This window comes from Triturus cristatus, chromosome 7 (genome assembly GCF_964204655.1).
Source record: "Triturus cristatus chromosome 7, aTriCri1.1, whole genome shotgun sequence".
Taxonomy (NCBI): domain Eukaryota; kingdom Metazoa; phylum Chordata; class Amphibia; order Caudata; family Salamandridae; genus Triturus; species Triturus cristatus.
The window spans coordinates 267,947,286-267,973,805 of NC_140590.1; the positions used below are offsets into that span (position 1 = coordinate 267,947,286).

At 43.9% G+C, this 26,520-nt stretch overlaps 1 protein-coding gene and 1 long non-coding RNA gene across 3 annotated transcripts in view; both read left to right on the top strand.

Moving 5' to 3' along the window:
* The window catches only part of LOC146809378 (ferritin heavy chain A-like), a 287,383-nt gene extending 279,677 nt beyond the window's left edge, over nt 1-7,706 (top strand). For both annotated transcript variants that reach the window (XM_085616195.1, XM_085616194.1), the window contains exons 3-4: nt 5,215-5,340; nt 7,476-7,706. In XM_085616195.1, coding sequence (XP_085472321.1) covers nt 5,215-5,340; nt 7,476-7,622 — 273 coding nt within the window. In that variant the 3' untranslated portion in view covers nt 7,623-7,706. The remainder of the gene's footprint in view (nt 1-5,214; nt 5,341-7,475) is intronic.
* Nucleotides 7,707-18,493: 10,787 nt separating this feature from the next.
* On the top strand, nt 18,494-21,804 carry LOC146809379 (uncharacterized). The gene is made up of 2 exons (XR_014966420.1): nt 18,494-18,688; nt 19,002-21,804. It is a non-coding gene; the product is annotated as an uncharacterized LOC146809379 (long non-coding RNA).
* Nucleotides 21,805-26,520: the final 4,716 nt, after the last annotated feature.

Sequence of the window (26,520 nt, forward strand, 5' to 3'; positions counted from 1 at the left end):
TGTTCGCACTGTGCTACGTGCAGTTCGCGTAGTGCGAAGTAGCGCGAACTTCGCAAACTACGCGAGCGTAGCGCTTCGCCCAGGCCTAGGTATAAGCAAAGAAAACAGAATAAACAAAGCAACAAATTCAAAGTCTAAAACTGTCCAACATTCTTATGAGGGAAAAACAGACACAACAGAATCGACAGCGTGACAAGATCACAGTCTAGAATTGTCCGAGATACTCATGAACCAGGTGGCTGGGCCAGAGTCAATGGGTATGGACCCAGAACAGGATGAAGAAGCCAGGCTAAGGCAGAAATTTCTTCATCAGGAGCCCTTTGACTTCTTTTTTGAAGAAGACAGTGGAAAGGTTCACCCTGACTTTGGGGTGAAGGGAGTTCCAGATCCTCGGAGCTATCCCTTGAGAAGGCTCGGTTATGGGTCTTTTTTTTCTTACATTTTTATGGTTTTAGCAAAAGGGTGCTGATGCTTCTGGAGGCTGTAGAACCACAGGAGAGCTCCAGTTTCCACATGAGGTATAGCAGGGTCTTGAAGTGGATGGCTTTGTGAGCCATGCATGCAATTTTTAACTGTATCTGAGCTCCATATGGAAGCCAATTCAAGTCCGGCAAGTCTGGAGAGATGTGGTGGTATTTTATTGTGCCAGTTAAGAGCCTAGCAGCAGAATTGAGGGTAGACCTAAGAGGAGCCGCCCTCACTCTAGGCAGGCCGCAAAGTGTTGTGCTACCATAGTCCAGCTTTGAGGTCACTAATGCTTGTACTGCAACCTTTAGGTCAGAAGCAGGGAGAAAGGGTTTGAGTTTCCTAAGTAGGATGAGTTGGAAGTTCGCTCCTTTGGTGAGGGAACTGATATGCTTCTGCATGTTCAGCCTATTGTCAAGAATGATACCCAGAGAAGATGCCGAGTTAACGAGGTGCGGTCTACAGTTAAGAGCAGTCAGCTGATTGAACCATTGTTCCATGAAAAGGGATTGGTTGTTGGGTGAGATCAGTAGGAATTCCGTTTTAAGAGCATTTAGCTTCAGGTGATTACATGTCAACCAGCTTTGTGTTTCCAGCAGGACTGAGTTGAGGGACTGAATGTCTTCGGGGGAGGCGATCTTCAGGTATAATTGGGTATCGTCTGCATCCTCTCTAAATTCACCACACAGTGTAAAATATTAAACCTCCATCATGATTACCCCAGAATGCAAATTATTCCATCAAGCATGAGGCTTCCAGGCAGCCAGCTAGGCCCCGAGGGAGGAACCCAAGGCAACAGAAATCTAGGGCTTTTGTGGCAGACACCCAGAGCTGACGCATTGGCAAGTCTCATAGGAAATGTAAGCTTGTCGAAAGCAGCTCACAGCTCAGAACTTCCTGCCTCACTACTCAACAAATGAAGACCGGAATTTAAGGTTCTCTTCCTAGAACACAGACACTTCACAGAGGAGTGCCCACCTACCTCACATGGGTGCTTTGCCTCCATAAACCGAGCAGAGACCTAATAGTTTTCTCCCTAAACTAACAAGCTATCCATCCGCTATACACAATCTGTGCGAAGGAACTCATACAGGATTCACTCTATGGAAGCCCATCCCCTACATCTGTCAGATTCACCTATTAACCTCATCTGCCACCAATGGGGTAGGAGTGTAAATGTAGGATGTGATAGGTTGTACTATAGGGGGTATCAAGAGGTCATGGCATTGGGCCTCGAGGACATCTCGCGCTGGCGGAGTACTAATTGGGCATCTGTTGAGCCCACCTAATCTGAGGAGTTTGCCGTCAGTAGCGGGATCCGCACTAGGGCAATGTCCCACACCTATTTGAGATCTGTGTGATTATTTTTACGGGGAGCACGGTGCCCTGTATTTACATAATTGGAATTAAACAACATACTGAGAGGGGACTGCGCTTTGATGACTCATCCATCGGAGACCTCGCTGGCCGGCAACATACAGCCAGAGTGCAGTATTTCCAGATACTACAGAAATATACGTGGTCTTTAATTCTCCTTACTGCAAGACTGGCATAATGCGTTAATATACAGAGGGGCTTTGATCCCGCATTTATTCAACCACACCATACTGTGCATTAATTAAGGTGTTATTCATCATGGCTTCCTGATTAAGGCTGCAGAGCCGAAACGTGTGTAGGGTCACTATTGGTCAAATCTATAAGCCATGCTTTTTTTGCACATGTAATAACTTTATTAGTTGAGTAACACTGTATTCACTCCATTTGATTGTGACAAGGTCACTAATGGTTATATTTATAAGAAATGCTGTATTTGTATATGCTAGAACTTTATTAGCTGAACAGAATTGTATTCATTCTATCTGATTGCAAAAAGCTACATAATTGACAATGTTTGGCTAGTATAATATGACAATAAATGAGTGAGGGTCATTGTAATCTGATCCATGAAGAAGCAAACTGGCACATACCATTGTTTATATTTCTCTCTCTTTTTTTTTTTAAATGAAGAAGGTTATTTTTATTCGATAGGTTGTTTTTTCATATAAACTCACAAACCTACTGTACCTATTCCAGAAGGATGAATGTGGAAGCGCGATTGCATATCTAGGCCCGTTTTGTTATTTTTCAGATGGAGGAATATACCGCTCTTCTTTTAAAAAAAATATAATTTAAAAAAAAATTATTTTGCACTATGTAATTATCTAGGTACATTAACCATGTGTTTTGTGCACTATTTGTCTTTTTGATACTATTATATTGTTTTTCATATAGATTTGGTTCTGGGTTTTCAGTTTTTTATTTGTTTGTTCTGATTTGCTTGCCCATTTTTCCAACAGTTGCCTAATTATTTATTTATTCATTTAAAACTCTGAATACTTTAGATGTTGAATATAGGAAGTAGAAATGTTGTAGCTGTAGGATGCATGAGAGTATCAGTAGGACATGTAAGGATGTACATGGAGCAGGTGTCCTATTGTATCTGTCAGGTGCGGGGGTGTATCAACGGGAAGAATATGGGTGTATCTGTAGGATGTGTCTGGTTGTATCTGTAGGGGAGATGTAAGGGTGTAAGGTTGCATCTGTGACAAGTAGAGGAGTTTCTGTCGGAGGTGTGTGGGGGAAAAGTGTAAGGGTGTTTCACTGGGAAGTATAGTGTGTATCTGTAGGAAGTGTAAGTTTATATCTGTAGGGAGTGTAAGGTTGAATCTGATGGAGGTGTAAGGGTGAATCTGTAGGAGGAGTAAGGGTGAATCTGTAGGAGGAATAAGGGTGAATCTGTAGGAGATGGAAGGGTGTATCTGTAGGAGGTATCAGGTTGTATCTGCTGGAGATTAAGGGTGAATCTGTTGGAGATGTAAGGGTGAATCAGTAGGAGATGGTAGGTTGCATCCGTGGGAGATAGAAATGTGTATCTGTAGGAGATGGAAGGATAAACCTGGAGTAGGTGTTGTATCTACAGAATATGTAAAGGTGTACCCTTTTGAGGTGTTAGGGGGTATCTGAAAGTGGGAAGAGTTATCTGCAGGAGATGTCAGGCTGTATCTATGGCAGATGTAGGTGTGCATCTGTGGGAGGTGTATGGGTGTATCTGGACGAAGTTTAAATGTGTATCTGTGGGAGGTTTGTGAAAGTAAGTATGTTTATTTTATTTAGACAATTGTCCATAAAACATTCTAAAACACAAATGACAGTTACGATCATAAAAAACGTCCCATCCTAACTACCAAACACCCCCAACCCACTGCAGTTCATCATTAAAACTCTGTTTAACAGACTGTAAAAACTAGCAATTCCAAAACCCACATCTAAGTAACGCATTTCTGTCAACAGCTCCACAGCTTTTCTCCTATTGACACCACCAGATTTAAAAAACAGAGGTCTTAAAAACTTAATTCGATTTACAAGCTATAAGACACAGTCCATCAGTATATGCAGTAGGGAACATTTAACTTTCAGGAGGAAGGGGCAGAGACTACTGTTATGCTGGACTCTGGTCCAGTATAGGTGGGATAAAAAAACTGGATTGCAACCCACCCTGACCCTCAATATTTCATTTTGCCACCCTGGGTCTGGTAGCTGCGATAAATAAGGAAAAACAGTGTCCTGGCCCAGTGTAGGAATTGAGAAACTAATGCATGGTTTCTTGCACAGATAAGATAAGTCATTCAATTTGGACACCAAATCAACAGATTTCTTTTAACGTGTGCTTGCCTGGGAAGGGGGACCAAGATGTAATTGTACAGCTATCTAAATGGAGGTTCCTTAGAGTAATACATCTATTCTTTACAGCCTTTGCCTAAATTCTTTCGCTGCATTGAATCTCTTTCCAACATAATTTGTAGACTTTAAACACCTCATCATCCTCCAAAAATGTATTGAAATATCTTAGAGCCTGAGTAAAGGTCATCAGGCTCCAAGAGCCCAGATTGCACTCTCTCCTTATGGCCTGAATCATAGTGCCCTGTGGGAGGGATAGAAGCCTTCTAAGCACAACCCCTTCTAATCTGTCCCATTAATATGTCAAGTCAAGCGCAAAAAAAATCTCCTCCATATAGACCCAGTGGAGGTATCTTCTCCTCATAGGCCCTTAGTAGTGGAAGATGAGAGAGTCCCCCAAATCTGCTATTACAACTTGAGAAACAGCTGACCTGCAATAAGGCCTTCTGCTTGATGGAATTTGAATGTATAACCCAGTTAAAGTTCCTCTTGAAGGTTAAGCCCAAATATTGAGTGTGTGTGAAAGGGTATTTCTGTAGGAGTGTACGGTTGTGTCTGTTGGCGGTGCATGGGTGAACCATTAAGAAGTGTCTGGTTGTATCTGTAGGAGATGGAAGGATGTACCCAGAGGAGGAATTGTATCAATAGAAGGTGTAAGGGTGTATCCATTCGAGGTGCTGGGGATATCTGCACGAGGGAGGTGGGAATATTTATCTGCAGGATATGTCAGGCTGTGTCAGTGGGAGATGTAGGCGTGCTTCTGTGGGAGGTGTCTGGGAATATCTGTACACAGTGTCAGGGTTTATCTGTACCAAGTGCCATGGCATAATTCATATGTTTATGATTATAGGAGGAGCACTGACAGTACGTATCTGTGGGAGGAGTTACAGTATATCTGAGAGGTGTCATGGTGAATCCGTAGGAAGTGTAAAGCTAAGTCTGTTTGAGTTCTCACGGTGTCTCTGCAGTAGAAGTTACAGATGTATATGTTACGACACAGGATATCTCTCACTTTCACCTCATCTCCTGCAGAAGCCCGAGAAGGAGACCTGGGGTAACTCCTTAGAGGCCCTACAGGCTGCTCTCCACCTGCACAAGACAATGAACCAGGCCCTGCTGGACTTGCACAAGTTGGCAACAGAGAAGAGCGACCCCCACGTGAGTATGGAAAGAGCCGGACACCGTGCAAGTGCCTAGTGCCCTGTGGGGATCCCAGACTTCAAGAAGGAATTGCAGATTGAAGGTCCAGGCTGAACCACAGAGGAGAGCCAGGATTCATACGTGTATTTTTAGTATTGCTAATTATTAAGGGCGCTCATCCTCTTGAAACAGCAGTGCCAACAGCAAGGCGTTGCTCTGTTCACAGCGTTGGGTTGCTTTGTAGCTGGGGTCACGCTATAGTCACATTACTTATACCACAACACAAATACAGCGTGAAATATTGGGTGGCTCCTCTGTGGGTCGGACTCGTCGGGGAAGGGCTCCAACGGTAGATGGAGATGCGATCCAAAGCTATGGACATGTCCCACTTGGCGCTCCACAGCTCCAGGCGCTGTGACGGACAGCCACGGCCAACATACTCTTCGCATGTCGGTCTAGCTGCTGAACATGGGACTGGAATCAACATTAAACATACAGTGTGCCCCCCGCCCCCGCTCTGCTCAGGTGAGTCAGAATCAATTCGACTCAAGAAATCTAATCGATTAATCATACATTTGTCCTCATCATTTATAAAATTATGAATGGGAGGAAACTTACACATAAAACATTATTTATGTTGGATGTCTTCCGTGTTCTCATCCTAACTTAACATTTTAGTGATATTCAATAATTCGTCGATCTATAGGAGTTCAAAGCAAATAAAACATGTAAAGGATCGACACCAGTGAAAAAGAGACAGTGCACACGTCAAAGGGATTTTGTTAAAGAATTTATAACCAATATGACACATATCCTCGTTTAAACTCTAAAATCAGAAGGATGTTTAATGGAGCACCAGTCCTAAGAAACACTTGAAATCGGGGACGGTGTGTGAATCTCACAACTTTCTTAGCAGCTCCTTAATCACTTATGCCAAGTTTAAGGGGTGGGAACAGTGAGCGATCGGGCCACCTGCCCCGATTTCTGGAAGAATGGTGTCGGGGTATTTGAATCCTCTCTGATGCGGGGGTCACCTCAGGTGAGGGACATGGCGTTGTCAATGGGAAGGGAAAATAGAAAGGCTGTTTAGGGTTCGGTATTCTAATCTGATAATGAAATGGCAACCCCCGCCACGAAAGCATGCCTTGTTTAGCTTACAGAAAGGGGTGTGGGCCCCTCTATTGGCTTCAATAGAAATGTGGAGTCAGAAACAAACACATAGAACACTAGAGCAGGCTGCCCTATGTCCACGTACCGTGAAGTGGGGAATGTGTCCGTGTGCCGATTGCTGCAACTGAAGGACGGTCTGGAAATACATTTTTAGGGAGAACTTGTTAGAGGCAAGGAGGAATAACTCTGGGAGCGTTAAAATAATCGCACAAAAATGTGTCAAGAAAGATGTACCCGACTGGTTTGTATATTTAGTTAGAGTTTGCAAAATGTTCAACCCGCTCAAGCAAATCCTTGTCGAATACTTCGACGGGCAGACTCCCGAGGAATGGGTGCTTGAGGGGGACAGTGTTTGGGGTGCAGGGACGTCAGTTAGGATTTATTCAGAAAATCGTCTCCAGTGAGGTCTCTGAACAGAAGCTATGCAGGCTTTACTTCAAAGGGGCTCGAGCAAGATTGTACAGATGCTAGTGCACCCCCAGACTTTCAGTGCTTGGGGAGACCATTAAATCCTTCCACTCCAAAAATATTCCAACACTCGTGACTTCATTCATGCACACCCCCAAACACAACCCTTCCCTGATAACTAAGCTGCAGGGTTTCACTCCATTCACAACCCCTCACCCCACAAACCAGAGGGGCAGTTTGGGAAGTATTTGTTAGTAAGGGTGAAAAAGAAAACCTGGCTCTTATATTAGAAGACCCACCGGCAATAGCAAACAAGGCGGCAAACCATGTCTATGCAGGTCACCTAAAGAGAAAGTGGACACAAAAACAACTCTGACATAATGACAACTGAACTGGCTGCTGATAAAGGGACTTTGATGCTGTGTAATGTCTGCATCCCACGTATTTACTTCCACAACAGTCGTCTGACTTCACTCTTAAGAAAGTACCTTGTTTGCTGTTATATTTGGGCGCAAGTGCTGCACAAATCAACTACTAAATTCAACTTCTGAACCATCCCCCTCTCTCTATGGCAGCTCTGCGACTTCCTGGAGACGGTGTACCTGCAGGAACAGGTGAAGACCATCAAGAAGCTTGGCGACCACGTGACCAACCTGAAGCGCCTGGGGGTGCCGCAGACGGGCCTGGGGGAGTACCTGTTTGACAAGCACACACTTCGATAGCACCACATTCTTGGGGAGCTCATGACCACGAGGTCAACCTAAGGACTTATGCAAGCAGTTGTTGTCACCAATAAAATTCTTCGCCCAACTAAAACCCCAGGGTGTGACTTTTCTTTTTCATCCTCAGTAATGATGTTATGGAAGTAGAGATGTGGGTGCGGTGAAGGTGCCTCTTTTCCTTAACCTTTAACTACTCTGTCCTTATTCTCTGCTGCACTCAAACCATATGTAGTTCAGTTCTACAGACATACTATTTAACAGCTCCAGCACTTTTACACTGACACCGACAATTGTTCGCAGGTAAACATGATCTGGCTTGTGTTTCCAAACTCAGCACTTGCAGGCAGGTTCTCTCAGGTACCTCTATACCCACGAAGCTTCCACGTTGATGATCTAAGAGGCGTCAGGCGCCTCCTCAGCATCTCTCCTCGGGGTTGTGCTCTTCGGGAGACATTGCTGCTCTCTTTTACATTCTTCGATTGTTCCTGAAAGGAGGCTTGGCTCTCAATACTCAATTTCTTCACGGTGTCTAATTCAGGCCACTTCATGAAGCTTTACTCTAAAAGGATCAATGGAACAGCTTCAGTGCATCTCAACAGCGATTGTTCCGGGTCTACTCTTTCCTTCTCTGCGTGTGTTTTTTGGGTCCTGCGATACCTTTGATTCTTCTGTGTACCAGATACATGCATGCACCTACATCTTTTTTATTGGTGACAGTTGTTTCTCGTTGTTTGCCAGTTTTTGTTTTCTAAGGAAACGACGTCCTCTTTTTTGGCTGTGCATTTTCTGTCCTCCTGTGATCTTCAAGAAGGCTGCTTAAGTAGGCATCCTTATTAGGTGGGGCAACATAATTATTTCATACCACAATAAACAGAATCTAATCTCGGTGAGTATCCGTAAATTCTGAAGGTTTGCGTCCAGCCACTGCAGGTGGCAATCAACAGAAGGGTAGTATCTTGTAGTGCACCTCAAACCACTGCTAGGTTATCGGCCGGTCTTCATTCAGCCGGTCACTCATAGAATAATCATCAATGGAACAGGTGGCGAGTAATGTCAGGACGATTTGTGGATGCTCTGCAATGACCCAACCAAGAAGGGTCTAAGTGCAGATATTCCCGCTGGTTGGCAGGTGGGAGTCCATCAGCATTACTGAAATTGGCCATTTCTCCAATTCTGATTTTGAATGGCGGCTGTACATTACCACGTATGAGTTTAGCATGGACCTCTTTACCATGCATGTAATGCATCATGCTGACCTTTATAAGGCGTCGGTGATGACCTGAATGATGTCATAGGAATTAACATTGTTCCTAGAAGGCAACATTTCCTCTGTCTCCTCTTCAGTCACTCTTTGGGTTACCTCAAAATGTTTTTGAGGCCAGGTGATAAGGCGCATGGCCGAGAAAAAAATATATAGACAAATTGGTGACATATAAAATCCCAAGAAATGTTACTCAGAGGTCTGAAAGACCCGTCTGCCCTGACTCAACTGAAGAAATTGAAATATGAATATAATAAAATTGGGAGTACACATGCACACTTTTGGGTCCAGGCACAGAAAGGGAATACATTATTTTAGTTAAATAAAGCGTGGAAAACATTAGCTGCGTATTTAAAACTCAAGAGGAACTCCACACTGATTTCTAATATTAAAGACCCCCTAGGCCTAGAGTCCATCAAAACAGAAACAGGTGATAGATATTCATACAATCTTCCAGAAATTCGACACTGACCTATATTCCAAGCCCCCCTCAGTCTCCACTACCAAAGACACCTATCTAAAATGTCTTCAATCTTTACACTTAAAAGTCCTTTCCACTGATGCAAATAGGAGACTGAATGAGCTGATAGAACAGAGTGAGATCCGGTAGGCGAATAAACTCATTCCATCTGGGAAGGCCCATGGGCCAGATGACCTCCCCACAAGCTTTTATAAAACCCTTGGTCCCATTATTAGTGCCCCCTTGAGAATGTGCTAAACAACTTTGCGTCCACGGGGTCAGTATCCGGCACTGATGCGGAGGCTAATATTGTTGTGATCCCAAAAGAGGGGAAAGATCCCTCCGATCCCAAAAAGACTTGAAGCCAATTTCCTTAATAAACATGGAAACCAAAATGTATGCTAAGACCTTAGTGTGCCGTCTCAGTCCTTTAATAACGAAGCTAACGCACCCTTCTCAGACAGGCTTTGTCAAAGGCAGGTTACTAAGTGATAAACCAGCTTCAGGAAAAAACTTAAGGTTTGGCTGTTACCATGATGATTACTCGCAGGTTCCGTCGCCAACATCTCTCTCTTCTCAGCGCTGAGAGGCCTTTGGGCAGCAATGCACTTTATATAAACATATCCGTATGTTCTGTCATGTCATCAAAAAAGCACCCCTTTTGCAAGCTCCAGCTGCTGCAGCATTGGCTCTGGACTAGGAGAAGTCCTTTGATAAGGTTTTCTGGCCTTTTTTGAAGGCCATACGGACTAGGTGTATTCTCAGGGATGCCTACATCAAAATGGTTATGGCCTTATATGCCAAGCCTACCGCACAAATCAAAGTTAATGGAGAACTACCGTCCCCAGCTCCACTCCAACAGTGCACCTGTCAAGGCTGTCCAATGTCACCTGTGCTTTTCTTATTGGCCATCAACCTATTGATCCACAGATATTGTAGGGATGCAGTTTGGAGATATGATCTTTAAAAACGCCGCTTATGCAGACAATTTTTTAATCTTCTCTGAGAAACCGGATACAGCTTTTTCTGCCGTACTGAATATAATCAACAAGTTCTCCAGTTTTTCGGGATACTCTCTAAATAGGGACAAAACGGAGGTTATGCCTCTCAATGTTCACTTTACCTCCTCTTGCCTAGGTTCCTCTCAATCAGGTGGCAACCTAAATCCATTAAGTATCGTGGTATATGGTTCTGTAACAATTTGGCTAATTGCTAAAAATGAAGGACCTTCTCTTGGCCTTGTCTCCCAAATTTATATCATGGTGGGGCAGGTTGGAAACCTTAAAGATTATGGGGATGCCCTTGATCAACGTCCTTTCTAGTATATCCCCAATTCGTCTCTCCACTTCTCTCTTCTCTATGATTGATAAAATCTGTTCCAAGTTCCTTTGGAGTGATAAAAAGGCCAGAAAGAGTTTAAAAAGAACTCGGGCCCCCGTACGTACTGATGGCTGCAATCTTCTGGACTGGTTCAACTACCACACAGCATTTCTAGCAGCTCGGGCTATATGTTGGTTGGATCCTAACCAGATCTATTTCGCGTCCTGGCTTAAGGTTGAACAATATATTACCTATTCATTCCAGTTATCAGCGAGATTGACTATGTTCCATCGCGGTTTTGCCCATTCTCATGGAATTCTAAAAGATACGATTAAAGCGTTTCTAGTATTAGACACACTACTAGACTCTAACATTAATAACTCTTTCTCTGTTTCACTGCGATACAATAAGAAGTTCCTGTCATCCAATCCCTCGACCTCGTGGTTAGAATGGACAAAATAATAAAGAAGGCATTGCCTTTATCATCAGCTTTATATGAAGACAAGGACCTCTTATAATTTGCAACTTTACAACGAAGGTATTCACTACCCAACTTGGACTTTTTAGACTTTTTAAAGCTCAAGGTAAAAAGTTTTAAGTTGGGTCCACGGCACTCCACTTCCTTGTTCACTGCCCCCAAACACATCCAATCCAGTGGACACGAAGCCTACAAGATATATAAATTAATATGCGAGTGCTCTTCCCTATCAACATTCAGCCTTTGTATTAAACGGTTCAGATACTTTCATGACAAGGTGTCACCTCGTCAGTGGAAGACACTTGGGATAAGATCGGTTCATCCTTGCCTCAGTGGAAACGTGTCACTGCACTACTCCAAAGTTCTTTCTTATACATTCGCTATATTGGACCCCCAGTAAACTAATTAATCTGAAAGATACTGACTTTTGCTGTTCCTATGGAACATCATGTGGCAACATGGAACACATAATCTTTGCATGTCCTTATCGTGTTCCCTATTGGATTGATATAACAACCCAACTAGGTAAAATATTTAACATTACCATTGCACTGTACTTTCCAACTATCACACTTGCCCCAATATTGCCAATAATTTCTCCACTCTTACAGACAGCGACCTCACTCTCTTTGATTTGTTGACTACTGTTGCTATTAAAAGTTATTCTGCTGGATTGGAAAATCTTTAAACACATCTCTTATCATGCCTCGTGGGCATGAGTCACATATCTTAGAAGCGCACACACTGCCCAGTCATTTCGTACTAGTAATCCAGCCCCATCTTGCGTATCTTGGGAACCTTAGACCCTTTTATATATAACCTGGAGTTATAGAACCTTAGCCTTCCTGTGCACACATCTTCAGCTACAATGGTGAACTGTTGCCCTGTTTGTGACCCTAACTACCAACTACTTGGCTCTTTTTTCCATTCTCCATGCGCATTCCCCACTTCTTCCCTATGTTAGTACACTTTTTCATACATCTCATTCACTATGTTTGAGTGTATGTCTTTTTTTCCTCTTTCTCTCGAATTACAACAGTGTGTTTTGACTCATTTACCAAAATGCTTCGTACACTTGATAAATATTATTGGTACCATATAAACACCTACATCTCCACCCAAACAAATATTATAAGATGTTTTTTTCTTTTTTCAACTTGTCGTTAGATATGTTTCAATATTTCAATCTTGTGGTGTTCTTTGATGATTATGTCATTGCCATCGTTTTGGTGTTTGCTGTACAAAAATCAATATCTTGTTCTGTTATAAGCCATCACCTTGGCCTCCTTCCCTGAGGACTGGTAACACTCTGAAGTAAGGCCCCTCCTGAAGAAACCATCCGCTGACCCAGCAGAACCATAGAACTACTGGCCCATCTCCCTACTCCCCTTTCCAGTGAAGGTTCTCGAGAAGGCAAACAATCAGCAACTCACCGAACACAAAAAACTCCTGCACCCCTCGCAATCTGGATTCCGAGCCACCCAAAGTACTGAGACAGTCCTGATCGCAGCCATTGACGACATCAGATCCCTCCTGGACAACGGTGAAAAGGCAGCCTTCAACCTCCTGGGCCTGTCAGCTGCCTTCGACACTGTCTCCCATCACATCTTGATCAACAGACTCCATCACATCGGAATCCAGGGAGACGCCGTCAAATGGATCGACACATACCTCACTGGAAGAACCCAGAGAATCAGTCTCCCACCGTTCACCTCGGATCCCAGGAAGATCATCTGCGGCATCCCCCAAGGATCACCCCACACTCTTTAACACGTACATGACCCCCCTGGCCAAAACTGTCAGATCGCACTGACTCAATACCATCTCCTACACCGACACCCAGCTCATCCTCTCGCTGTCAGAAGACTGCTCCACACCCAAAGCCAGGTTCCACAGATGTATGATGAACGTTGTCGAGTGGATGAAGGACAACTGTCTTCAGCTCAACTCAGACAAGACAGAAGTCCTCATCTTTGGGAACAACACCTCACCAAGTAACTACACATGGTGGCCTACTGAACTCGGGCCATCCTCTGCCCCGTCAGACCACACCCACAACCTTTCAGCATTATCTTTGACAGCAAACTATCTATGAAGAAGCAGGTACTTGCAGTTGCCTCCTCCTGCTTCCACACCCTATGCATGCTCTACAAGAACTTCAGGGGGCTCCCAGTCAACACCAGAAGGACCGTCATGCAGGCCCTAGTCACCAAATGGCTGGACTATGGGAACACAGTCTATGTAGGAATCTCTGCACGCCTTCTGAAGAGACTCCAGACACTACAAACCTCAGCTGAAAGACTCATCCTCAACCTCCCCTAGACTGGCCCATATCACACCAAACCTCAATAAGCTACACTGGCTCCCGATCTAGAAGAGATGCCAATTCAAGATGTCGGCCTACACATACAAAGCCCTGCACAAAGAAGGGCCAGCATACATCAAGAAATGCATAACCTTCCATCAACCAACCAGACACCTACAATCCGCCTACCTCTTCCTCACAGAAGCAACAGTGGAGGATGATCCTTCTAACACCTGGCGGCCAAAGCTTGGAACGACCTTCCCCTGCACCTCATCGCTCCTGGAATTCAGCAAAGGACTCAAGACCTGGCCGTTCGAATGAACAGATCACCACAAAGTAGCTAGCTACTCCAGTGCCTTGAGACCTTCATGGGTGATTTGCAGCGCTTTATAAATTCCCATTGATTGACTGGTTGATAATTTGTGTGGAGAGATCTTTCCTTTTTATATTTACTAAATATTCAATAACATTTTTTGGAAAAAAATGTCAGAGCATGTCATGAGTGATGTCATGTTTGAGGTCATCAGCAGTGCATAGCGGGGTGCAACTTATATTTAGCTCTACTAACTACAATTGGTGAATTTCTGTCATTTTCTTTTAGTTCAAAATAGTGTGGGCACTGAAATATTCACCTAACTATAACGTAACTTTAACCTTTGTTTTTTGCAGTGAATTTCTAAGGTTTTAAAAACATTTGTAAATTAAGATATAATTTACTATAACCATTGTTTTTTTAGTGAAAAAAAGAGATACCTTTCTATATAATACACATTTTTGAAGTAATGCTACCTGAAAACTCGTAAATAAATGTATTTAAAAAAACATTTTTTTGCTTACAGAACATCACTTACCTAGCATTGCCACTTTCACTCCTATATGATGCAGCAAGTTCAGCTTCTGGTCGATTATGTCAGCCCAGCGGTGCGTCACTTGCTACTGAGTGTGGGGCATGCATCTCCACAATCTTCCCCACCTCAGCCGATGCTCTGCTAGGCTGTAGTCCTGATGGGGCCTGCTGCCAGCATGAGGAGGAAGGTGTATCTGCACATAAAATTAAAAAAAGTTCTGTCACCTCTGCCTAGTTAAACAAGCCGCCGAGCATCATCCCTCGTGCGGTCGTCTGCCACAAGGGGTGCTAGAGCCGGCAGTGTTGCTTGCCTTTTTCTATAGCTAGGGGTTGAGTGGGACAGGTACAAAAAAGACTAACTAGGAGGAATGTTTTTTAATAAACACACAGGGAGTAGGAAACGAATAAAAAAGTAAAACATTTTTAAAGAAAAAAAAAAGGATAACAGGTGGAACAGAATGGGGTGGATTGGGCCTACAGAACTAGGAAAACAAGGGGATCACTAGGTAGGAGAGGCATTAAAAAAAAGTGCTGTGCACTTCTGCAATGCAATGTGCAGTTCACGCTGTTTTTTATCTCGAACAGCATCACTGTCATCATTTTCCTGACGAGACTTGTGTGAGATGCATCTCACATAATCTCACGGAATTATTGGGTAATTACGCATGATTCGTGAGTTAAGTCCCATCCCTAGTTTGTTGCTCAGGCATCTTTAAACAGAAATCTGTGATATAATTACCCCTCATATAGAGAAGAAGACTACGACAAGACAACAGACAAATGCTTGAATCTCCACCAAACAAGGGTATTTCCTCTTAATTAAATGAAGTAAAGGCTGCTTTGTTTGGTGGAAATCTCACCATATGTATCTACATCAAAAATGTGCCAACCAAATTGGCAGGGAACTTGCAGGGAGCCCATTGGTAAATTGAGGTGTTAATCAGCCTGGAAAATGGCGGGAAGACCTTAGCATACTATTAATATGGACGGGGCTCGGCCAAACGGCAAGAGCTTGTAGGTGGTTTGGTGCCTTTGTATACTCAGCGGTAATGAAAAGGGAGAACCATGGACTCTTCTCTCAGATCAGGAGATGACAAGAAATAACCCACTGGCCTTGGACAGTCACTACAGAAGAGCTTGTGCTCCAATAAATCAATGATGCATTCACCTCTATCAAGGATTTCAGATCGTTTTTCAATGTGGAATTGTACTGTGTGGACTACTGGGCATGGCTGGAACACGTACCGATATATCAGATAAAGGTGCAACTGGAGACCATGCCCAGTGCTCATTGAGTATGGCTACAGGCCATGCCTAATAAGTACTGTTCCCCTTCTGAGCCAATAGGTCAGTGGCGTAACGATAATTGAGGAGGCCCCCCTGCAAGGTACGTGGAGGGGCCCCCGCCAGACTATCAGGAGCTTCCCAGCCGAAGTGCAGTGCTGAGGGGGCCCCCTGGAGCTTGAGGGCCCCCCCGCACTGCGGGGGATGCGGGGGCCTGTGTTACGCCCCTGCAATAGGTACCTTCGCACTGCCAAGCAGTATCACCAATTACAGGATACCAGCAGGCAGCACAGGAGCCTCATTTACCCACCATTGTATTGCCTTATGTGCCCAGATGACTATCTTGACTCTTAGACCATACTTATCTGCATCTAAATCATCCTGTGGGTCAAGAGTGATGTGAATCCAGTGCCCAGTTCCTCAGACTGCTTTCCAGTCAGTTCAATCTGTTTAAGCTGTTGATTTTTCTCCATCTGTCGCTCCTTTGGTATTCAGCTGGAGTATCCCTATACGGCAGAGTTTTAATCACATGGTGCTGATCTCCAATATGAAACTGACAAGAAAACATTTACGTTTTATTCATTCAGCAGTGTTTTGGGGTATCTCTTTTGAAGTTTATGCTGAACAGGACCGATGTCCCCTTGTATAACATTTGGAGCACTGGTGCTGCCTTCCTTAAAAGTTTCCATCTTAGCTGGAGAGAAGTAGTTTCACCAAAAGTCTGAGTTGTGATTCTCTCTTTTTGTAATCTTCCATTCTATTCTCTTTCTATTCACATGTTGAAGCCAAGATCCTCCTATAGAGTTTTAGAGAATGGGTGGGCAGGAAAATAGTTTTCTTTTCTGGCACTTCCGACATTTGTTTAGTTGGCGGTCATCTTTTCTTGACTGGCCATCTAGATTGGTTCAAGTCTCCTGTAATTCTCTTGTAGGGAGATCTCGACTTGTTGATTTTGTAACTGCCATATCCCCTGTTGCAGCTAATCCTATAGGGTTAGTTCAATGGTCTCATCTCTTATTCGCTTTTCACAGTACTACTGAGAGAGGGGCCTAAGGTTCACCCAGACGTTTGTACCCAAGGGAAGTATTTGATTGGGCCAAAGTTGAGTGCATGTATTGCAACTTTAGACTAGTGCCAACGCTTATATTCAATAGAGCAGAATTGAGTAGGTTTTGCTGGCAGTAGGCATGACTCTTATTGTGAAAAGTATGTGTTAACATCAATCCCTTAAAGTGTGGACCGTTAATACTCTGAATGCCAGTCTGCAGAGAAGGACTTTGGTACATGGGATCTCACAGATTATTGTGGCTGGCAAGGATTTTGGTGTTGGTTACCTTGTGACAAACCATTAGTATAGAAGATTTGTACTGTGAATCCGTGTTATACAATCTTAGGAGAGATAGAATGTGGCTTTGCAACCTATAATTTTGTATAGTTTTGTCATTTTGTGGTTGTATATCTGATAACTACCATGAGGGAAAGCTTACATTCAATATTGTATGCCTGGGTTGGGTAGGGTGATAAGCCCATGGTAACTATAGGCCTGATTGAATCACGTAGGTCCCAATGGACCCCAACTAAGCTCCCATGTGATAACACTGGCCAAAGGAGAGTGTTTTTGATTATTTTGTCATACTGTACCTGAGTTTCCATTCACTTCTAGCTCCTAGAGTAAGCCCTGCTATTCGCCGCTGCTACCCTTAGAGAGTCAAGTATCCAAAGGAAAAACTGAAGTGCATTAGTGGCAAACAACAGTACGCCACACATGATGCAGGCCACCAACTAACAGGTCGGAGTTTGTGGTGGTGGTAGGTGCAGCTGTCCTTGTGGACATGAAGAATCCGCTTTCAAAGAGTCCAAAACCTCTGGATTTTCTTCTGTAATTCTGTCTTTGCAGTCTTGAAGTGGGAGTAGTGAACTCCTATGCCAGCCAAGTGTCCAGGACCTGGTAGGAAACCTATTGGCAATTAGATCTCACTCCAGCAGAGGCAAGCAGCAGGGCACAGGCCGGTCCAGATGATGCTGGTCAGCTGGGTAGTTGCAGGGCAGGCCGCTGGAAGCTTGTTATGCCCATGTAGCTGAAATATGTCAGCCAGTGGACTCTTGGAATCACTTCTGGGGATCCTGGGTTCAAGACAAGCAGGTCCAGTCTTCCTTCTTCAGACAGCAGGGCAGTCCTTCAGACAGCAGTGCTGACGAGAGGTTATGAGGATGCCACTTTTAAACGCACTGCCAGCCTTTGTGTGAGGGTCCCTCTTTATCTACTTCTAAACTGGTTCTGGTGAAGTTCTGCCCCTTCCCTAGGGTTTGGCTCCGTACTGTCTAGGGAAAAAAGGAAAAAAAATAGAAAAACTCAAACATCAGCTGCCTTTGCCAGTGACAGAATAGGCAACCTGAGAATTCCGGAAGGTCAGTGGCCTGAGGCTACCATTCGAAGCTCGGGAAGGGCAGAGTACAGTCTGCACCCCCCTTCCCTAGTCCAACCTGCTCAGTAAAGGAACACCCTTTCACACATTCAAGGCTCTTTTGTTCTGTCTTGAAGGAATGCACATCACACCACAGGAGAGCCTTTATCAGTCATGTGACCCTGGACAGTAGCAGTGAGACAGGAAAATGCCAACATTCTAAAAATGAGGAATTGCATAAAGTGTTGATAGTCACAAGACGGACGCAAAGCCTCAAGATTGAAGGATGATGAACTGTGTTATTTAACTGAAGTACAATGGAGGATCAGATGATGTTTTAACATGTATACATAATGTTGTAATCAGATCTGTTACACTGTGTAATTGACGCGTGAAAACAACAGTGGTTGGGCGGGGCATCAGAGTGAGGTGTTACAGGAAGGTTCTTTGGCACGTGCACGCGATCAGCATAATTATTCACTTGCAGCGTAGGAAGAGAAAATGACAAGAAGCAGTTTGTAATAAATAGTGCACCCTGGGGGTTATAGGAATGGGTCTGTTAGGAGCTCGGGTAATTGGCTGATTGAGAGGGGTGGAGTCACGGGACTCAGGTTGAGAAGAGAGGTAGGCTGGAAAGCGAGTGCATTAACCTTTTTTTAAAAAACAGAGAGAGCCTGATGGGAAAGTCTTGTTATTGTGAATCAAGGTAGGACTTGCATAAGTTGTTAAGATTGTACCAGACGGGAGTGTTTCGCTTTCGGGGATAATGGGTGGAGATTACTTTGAGTCACTAACGGAGGATTAACAGTATACTGGGGTCTTGAATAGGATGAGGGGAAAAGTGCACGGATTATGTTGATAGAGAGATTGGGTGGGGTACAGCGCACAGTGTTTGTAGATGCAGTTAGCGGGAAAACGCGAGTTACGGTGTTGTTACACAAGGTGAAATACATACAGATTTGAATGGTAGATGTTGGGGACAGCATGGTCTAACGTTGGCTCTTTTTAAATATTTACAGTGAACCCCTGACGAAGGGCGAAAACGAAGCCCGAAATGGATTGGGTATATGATTCATTACTACGACTGAGGATGTTCATGTAAATGTTCGTGTTGCAGACTAAGGCCTGGAGTGGCATAGCTGTCACATTTAGAAATTTTCCATGCATGAAACGTCTGACTTGTGACAAAAAAAGCATAAATCACATGAAAACTTTGGAATACCGTGAATAAAAGTGAAAAAGTGTGGAAATTTGATGGAGTATTACTGTTTTTGGGTAACAGGCACGCTGTGCATCCGGTTCAGGAGTGAGACGTCATGCCTATGAAATATGAACTTAAGTCGAAGTGGTACAGGGCAGACCACGAAAAACCTTGGTTGCATGCAAGAATACTGAAATTAGAAAATACATCAGAAATCAAAAAAGAAAAAATTGGTGTGCATTCGTCACCTCCCATATTTAATGTATGACTTTACAAACTGCCCACAGACGAGTTGCACCCTTGGTTTAAAATGAGGAATTGCATAAAGTGTTGATAGTCACAAGACGGACGCAAAGCCTCAAGATTGGAGGATGATGAACTGTGTTATTTAACTGAATTACAATGGAGGATCAGATGATGTTTTAACATCTATACGTGATGTTGTAATAAGATCTGTTACACTGTGTAATTGACGCGTGAAAACAACAGTGGTTGGGCGGGGCATCAGAGTGAGGTGTTACAGGAAGGTTCTTTGGCACGTGCACGCGATCAGCATAATTATTCACTTGCAGCTTAGGAAGAGAAAATAACAAGAAGCAGTTTGTAATAAATAGTGCACCCTGGGGGTTATAGGAATGGGTCTGTTAGGAGCTCGGGTAATTGGCTGATTGAGAGGGGTGGAGTCACGGGACTCAGGTTGAGAAGAGAGGTAGGCTGGAAAGCGAGTGCATTAACCTTTTTTTAAAAAACAGAGAGAGCCTGATGGGAAAGTCTTGTTATTGTGAATCAAGGTAGGACTTGCATAAGTTGTTAAGATTGTACCAGACGGGAGTGTTTCGCTTTCGGGGATAATGGGTGGAGATTACTTTGAGTCACTAACGGAGGATTAACAGTATACTGGGGTCTTGAATAGGATGAGGGGAAAATTGCACAGATTATGTTGATAGAGAGATTGGGTGGGGTACAGCGCACAGTGTTTGTAGATGCAGTTAGCGGGAAAACGCGAGTTACGGTGTTATTACACAAGGTGAAATACATACAGATTCGAATGGTAGATGTTGGGGACAGCATGGTCTAACGTTGGCTCTTTTTAAATATTTACAGTGAACCCCTGACGAAGGGCGAAAACGAAGCCCGAAATGGATTGGGTATATGATTCATTACTACGACTGAGGATGTTCATGTAAATGTTCGTGTTGCAGACTAAGGCCTGGAGTGGCATAGCTGTCACATTTAGAAATTTTCCATGCATGAAACGTCTGACTTGTGACAGAAAAAAGCATAAATCACATGAAAACTTTGGAATACCGTGATTAAAAGTGAAAAAGTGTGGAAATTTGATGGAGTATTACTGTTTTTGGGTAACAGGCACGCTGTGCATCCGGTTCAGGAGTGAGACGTCACACCTATGAAATATGAACTTAAGTCGAAGTGGTACAGGGCAGACCACGAAAAACCTTGGTTGCATGCAAGAATACTGAAATTAGAAAATACATCAGAAATCAAAAAAGAAAAAATTGGTGTGCATTCGTCACCTCCCATATTTAATGTATGACTTTACAAACTGCCCACAGACGAGTTGCACCCTTGGTTTAAAATGAGGAATTGCATAAAGTGTTGATAGTCACAAGACGGACGCAAAGCCTCAAGATTGGAGGATGATGAACTGTGTTATTTAACTGAATTACAATGGAGGATCAGATGATGTTTTAACATCTATACGTGATGTTGTAATAAGATCTGTTACACTGTGTAATTGACACGTGAAAACAACAGTGGTTGGGCGGGGCATCAGAGTGAGGTGTTACAGGAAGGTTCTTTGGCACGTGCACGCGATCAGCATAATTATTCACTTGCAGCGTAGGAAGAGAAAATGACAAGAGCAGTTTGTAATAAATAGTGCACCCTGGGGGTTATAGGAATGGGTCTGTTAGGAGCTCGGGTAATTGGCTGATTGAGAGGGGTGGAGTCACGGGACTCAGGTTGAAAAGAGAGGTAGGCTGGAAAGCGAGTGCATTAACTTTTTTTAAAAAACAGAGAGAGCCTGATGGGAAAGTCTTGTTATTGTGAATCAAGGTAGGACTTGCATAAGTTGTTAAGATTGTACCAGACGGGAGTGTTTCGCTTTCGGGGATAATGGGTGGAGATTACTTTGAGTCACTAACGGAGGATTAACAGTATACTGGGGTCTTGAATAGGATGAGGGGAAAATTGCACGGATTATGTTGATAGAGAGATTGGGTGGGGTACAGCGCACAGTGTTTGTAGATGCAGTTAGCGGGAAAACGCGAGTTACGGTGTTATTACACAAGGTGAAATACATACAGATTTGAATGGTAGATGTTGGGGACAGCATGGTCTAACGTTGGCTCTTTTTAAATATTTACAGTGAACCCCTGACGAAGGGCGAAAACGAAGCCCAAAATGCATTGGGTATATGATTCATTACTACGACTGAGGATGTTCATGTAAATGTTCGTGTTCCAGACTAAGGCCTGGAGTGGCATAGCTGTCACATTTAGAAATTTTCCATGCATGAAACGTCTGACTTGTGACAGAAAAAAGCATAAATCACATGAAAACTTTGGAATACCGTGAATAAAAGTGAAAAAATGTGGAAATTTGATGGAGTATTACTGTTTTTGGGTAACAGGCACGCTGTGCATCCTGTTCAGGAGTGAGAAGTCACGCCTATGAAATATGAACATTCTAAAATTGGCATTTTCAGAATAGTAACTGAAAATCTGACTGCACCATTCGGGAGGATTTAAAATTACAATTTAAATGAGTGGAAGAACTATTTCCCCACCTGCCACCAAACTGAAGTTTTCATATAAAAGTGTAATAAGATAATCCAGTGTTAGTCTATCGGAAAGGTAGCCTTGCTACAGTAAAAAACGACTTCGGGAGTTTATCCCTGCCGTGACAACACTCACATACACATGACATACTTTTTAAATACCCTGGACCCTGCCCTATTGGCCTTTAGGCCCTCCTTTTGGAGTGACTTATAAGTATTAAAAAGGAATGTTTAGTCCTGGCAAAAAGGTTTATTTAGCTAGGTTGAAATGGCAGTTTAAAACTGCACTATAGGCCGCAGTGGCAAGCCCAAGACATGTTTTACAGAGCTAATTTATTGGGTGGCACAATGAAAGCTGCAGCCCACCTATAGCTTTTAATTTAAAGGCCCTGGGTACATGTTATACCATAAACTAGCGAACTTGAAGTAAATGAAATAGACCAATCCGCTGCATACCATTTTTATCATTTTTTGAAAGGGAGAGCACAAGCACTTTACCACTGGTTAGCAGGAGTAAAGTGTGCAGAGTCCTAAAAGTCAATAAAAACGGTTCAGCAAAGGACTGGATGTAACTGTGTGCTTGGGGACCTGCACAATGCCTGCTTGATTCCCATACCCAGCTACGAAAAGGCTAGGGTGACTACTGTTGTGTTGGTGCGGCTTGGCAGTGCTTATACAGAAGGGTTTGGGGCTGCTGAGAAAACAGTCATGGGTTGAAAGGTCAGAGGAATGTGCTGTGGTCTGTGGCGGCTGCTAGGTAACGGGGGTGGCGCGTGTAAAATAAAAAAATAAAAGTTTTTTTTTAAAAACACCTGCAGGTTAGCCGTTCCGCTCTGTCTTCATCGGCTCCTCCGTTACAGCAGCGTTGTGATTGGTCTGAGCACCTTGGTTCAGCGCTCAAAGAGGGACTGAGAGGCTGTGCGTGTTCTCCACCCAGGCTGTGCATGTTCTCCACCCAGGCTGTGCAATAAAGCCAGTTGAGAACATGCAAAGTGCGCATGACTGTTTGGTCAACCCAAAACAGCCGGCCAAACAGTCATGCGTACTTAGAGCATGCTTACCCCTGCTCCCCCTGGCCCCTGCTCTGGTCAGCCAAACCCGACAACTAAGCAGGAAGGGAAAAGTAAAAAGCATTGCGTTTTTATTATTTTATTTTTCCATTTTAAACTGATCGCAGAGCAGTGGAGCAACGCTTCTCCGTCTTAGCGGAGGAACCACTGCTGGCTGTGCTTTTTTTTGTTTTTAAACATTGTTATTGAGAAGCAATCATGGCTTATACATGGATACATCATCCGATATAGCGAGAAAGTCTTGAATACACTCTCTAACAAAAACTTTTTTGATAACTACAAACAATCTAACCCCTCCCCCCATCGCCCCCCCAGGCCACACACAAGTATACTGTCCAAAGTCAGTGCAAGGTTCACCTCTTCGTCTCACCAATTGTTCCAACACATTAATCTATTATTGCGGACACCACTGAAGGTAATAATTCAAGCCTACTGCTTGAAGTGTAAGGAGTCTAGTTAAACTTGGTTGCAGTTCTAGCAGGAGGTTGACTAGAAGTTGCCATATTCGTTGCGACTTATCCTGTTGATTATCCAAATCATACATCATTTTTTCCAAGGCTAGTACACTTCAGAGTTCCAACTATCACCGAGTCAACCTGGGGGCTTTGGTGTTTTTCCAGCCTGTCACCAAGTTGCTTTACTGCTGTTAGCAGGTGTTGAATAAGGGTTCTTAGTTCTTTGCTTATGCCACATTCTCTGGAACCCGAGTCCCAGCATAATCAATGCCAGATCCTCAGCGATACATAAGCCTGTTGTTAGTTTGATACAGGAAAGATTTACAGAAGTGACGTCGTTTATCACAGGAGTACCACACATGAAGGACAATCCCCCCAACCTCCCTCCCCACTGCCTCCCTCCCTCCTCCTTAGTGCATCTGCATCACACCTTCTGCACATTGGGATACATCAGTGTGAGCCTATGTGGTGTAAAATACCAGTAGTACATCAATTTATATCTTTGTTTTCTATGTGCCCCATCTGTGTGTTCTGTAGTTATATCTCCCCAAAGCTGTTCCCATTTCCTGGCCGAGATGTCTCTTTCCAACATTGTTCGCGATCGTCTTCGGAAGCCCCGCCGGCTTGGTTTTTACCCCACTTTTTTTTAATAAATGTTGGAGATCCTTTGGTTTCGGGACATGACCCTATGTAATTCTCAAAAGTGAGCTTTCTCGTTGCCCCTTCTTTTATTTGTTGGTGTGTTGTCAAATTGCATATTTGTGTACAAGTTAGTATGTCTATTTCTGCTATTTCATAGTCAGCTATAAACTGTAGGAAGGATTTTACACTCCCCTTCTCGTACATCGGCTCTGCTTTCTTTAAAATGTTTTAGGCCAGAATCAGCTTTATCACCAAAGAGGTGCAACCCATCAATAGGCTTATCCATTAGAGATGCCTACCCAGAAAAGCCAGTGGTATGCATTCATGCATGGCCAAGCACCACACTAATGCCCATCGCACGCCTCAAGTAGTCAGTAGTACCCTTGGCAGCCCCAACAACATTTTGAGGCATCCTGGCTATCTTGAATGGTTAAATGGCCATGGAGGTCCGAAACTACTCCATGACCTCTGGCAAGATCTCACTGGCTATGTTCCTAAGAGTGTACGTATATCGACCTAATAGGACACTGACTGACATCAATGTCAAGCTGGCAGAAGTAAAGTTCGACTTCACAAACTCCTCAATTATTTTCGACTTTCTGAAAGGGTCACAGGGGAACTCATTAGGGTTGATTTTGCTGGTGGAAGCTTGGACCACCAAACTCTCAGGAGTCTGGTGTTGCGTAAAAAAAACCCAGAGCCAGTCATTAGCATCTGGCCTCCTGCCTGTTCCCTGGCGGGTAAATACTCACAGCAGTGCCATTAAAGGGCTTCATTAAATGGCAGTAAGAGCTCAGATGAGGCTGGCCCAGGGTGCACAACTACCTTAAGAACTGTTAGAATTGGGAATCGCTAGTTGGCACAGGTATGCACTTGTGACAAGCAGGGACTCTCAATTCTAAGTAAGGGGATCACCCTTTCAAATAACCCCTGCTCACCCTTTAGTTAGTGTGGCGCAAGCAGTCAAGACTATTCTCAGGGCTTCATAGGTTAAGCATTTGTGAACACATACAGTAATACAATGACACACCACAAATGGACACCAGTCAAGGTTATATCAAAAATAGGTTTCTTTTTATAAGGCTTAGCACAAGACCAGAATAACGAATAAAATGACCACAGTATTATTTTAAAGTTCAATGTTCTTGTAAAAAGGCTTAAAATAAAAAATAGGCTTCTTTTAGTTAATTCTGCTTCTTTTCAGGCTCTGTACGGTTCGTACCTGGGTGTGCGACTCGTCCGCATTAAAGACAAGGAAAGTACGAGTCAAACAATCGGTGCGGACTCCTCTTCTTCCAAGCCCTTGGAGATTGTTGAAAAACAAAGTGCAAAGTCTCTTTCAGTCTTTTCCTCTCCTTTCTCAGCAAGGCACCAACTGCAGGCCAATCCCCCAGGTCAGGGAAAGTTACTCCTCCTTCAGCTTCTTCCAGGTCCTTCTAGTCAGGCAGAGTTTCTTCGTGGTTCAATCAGGATCTGATTTCTTAGGAGCAGGGCTCCTACATTTATACCACGTTTCTTTTGTCTTTACAGACCAGGGGGGCCTTTGCATAATCCCAGTCCAGTTATTTTCAGTGAGGAGCACTTTGTTGTTGGGACTCTGGCTTCTTCTTTCAGCAGGCAGGGCAGAGACATCAGACGCTCCCCAGGGGGTGGGGCCAGCATTGTGGCGGCAGAGCACTGCCCTATTCAGAGTCAAGGTGCACTCCTCCCACCCATCCTGGTGTAATCTTTCTATTCACCACCTGGCATCCCCAGCCTGTCTCCTGGAACTTCCCAGCCCTGTCACTCAAGCTACACACAAAGAAGATAGCCCTCCCCTCCAGAGGCGGACTGAAATGGTTAGGCACGCAAAGGCTAACTTTCTAAAAGTAGCATTTGCAAACTCAGGGTATTAAAATAACCTTTACTAAAAGATGTATTTTATTATTCTGAGTTCAGGCATAATAAACATGAATTTCTACCATGCTTCCCGAGCCTGCTAGGATTATAGAGTGTTATAATCTAGCAGCCCATTCTGGCCTATAGAGAGCAGGTAGCCTTACAATAGTGAAAAACGAAAATGGCTGTAATTCACTATTAGGACATGCCACACACCTCAGGGCATGTCCTATCTTATCCTCACAATGCACCCTGCCCTGGGGCCTACCATAGGGGTGACTAATATGAAGGTAAGGGAAGGTTTAGGGACTGGCAAGTGGGGACACTTGCCCAGTCTGCATGACAGTACCAGACTGCATGCAGGTTCTGCAATGGCAGACCTTAGATACATTTTACCAGGCTGCTTCTGTGGGTGGCACAACCAGTGCTGCAAGCCCACTAGCAGCATTTGGATATACAAGCCCTTGGCACCACTGGTGCACTCTACTAGGG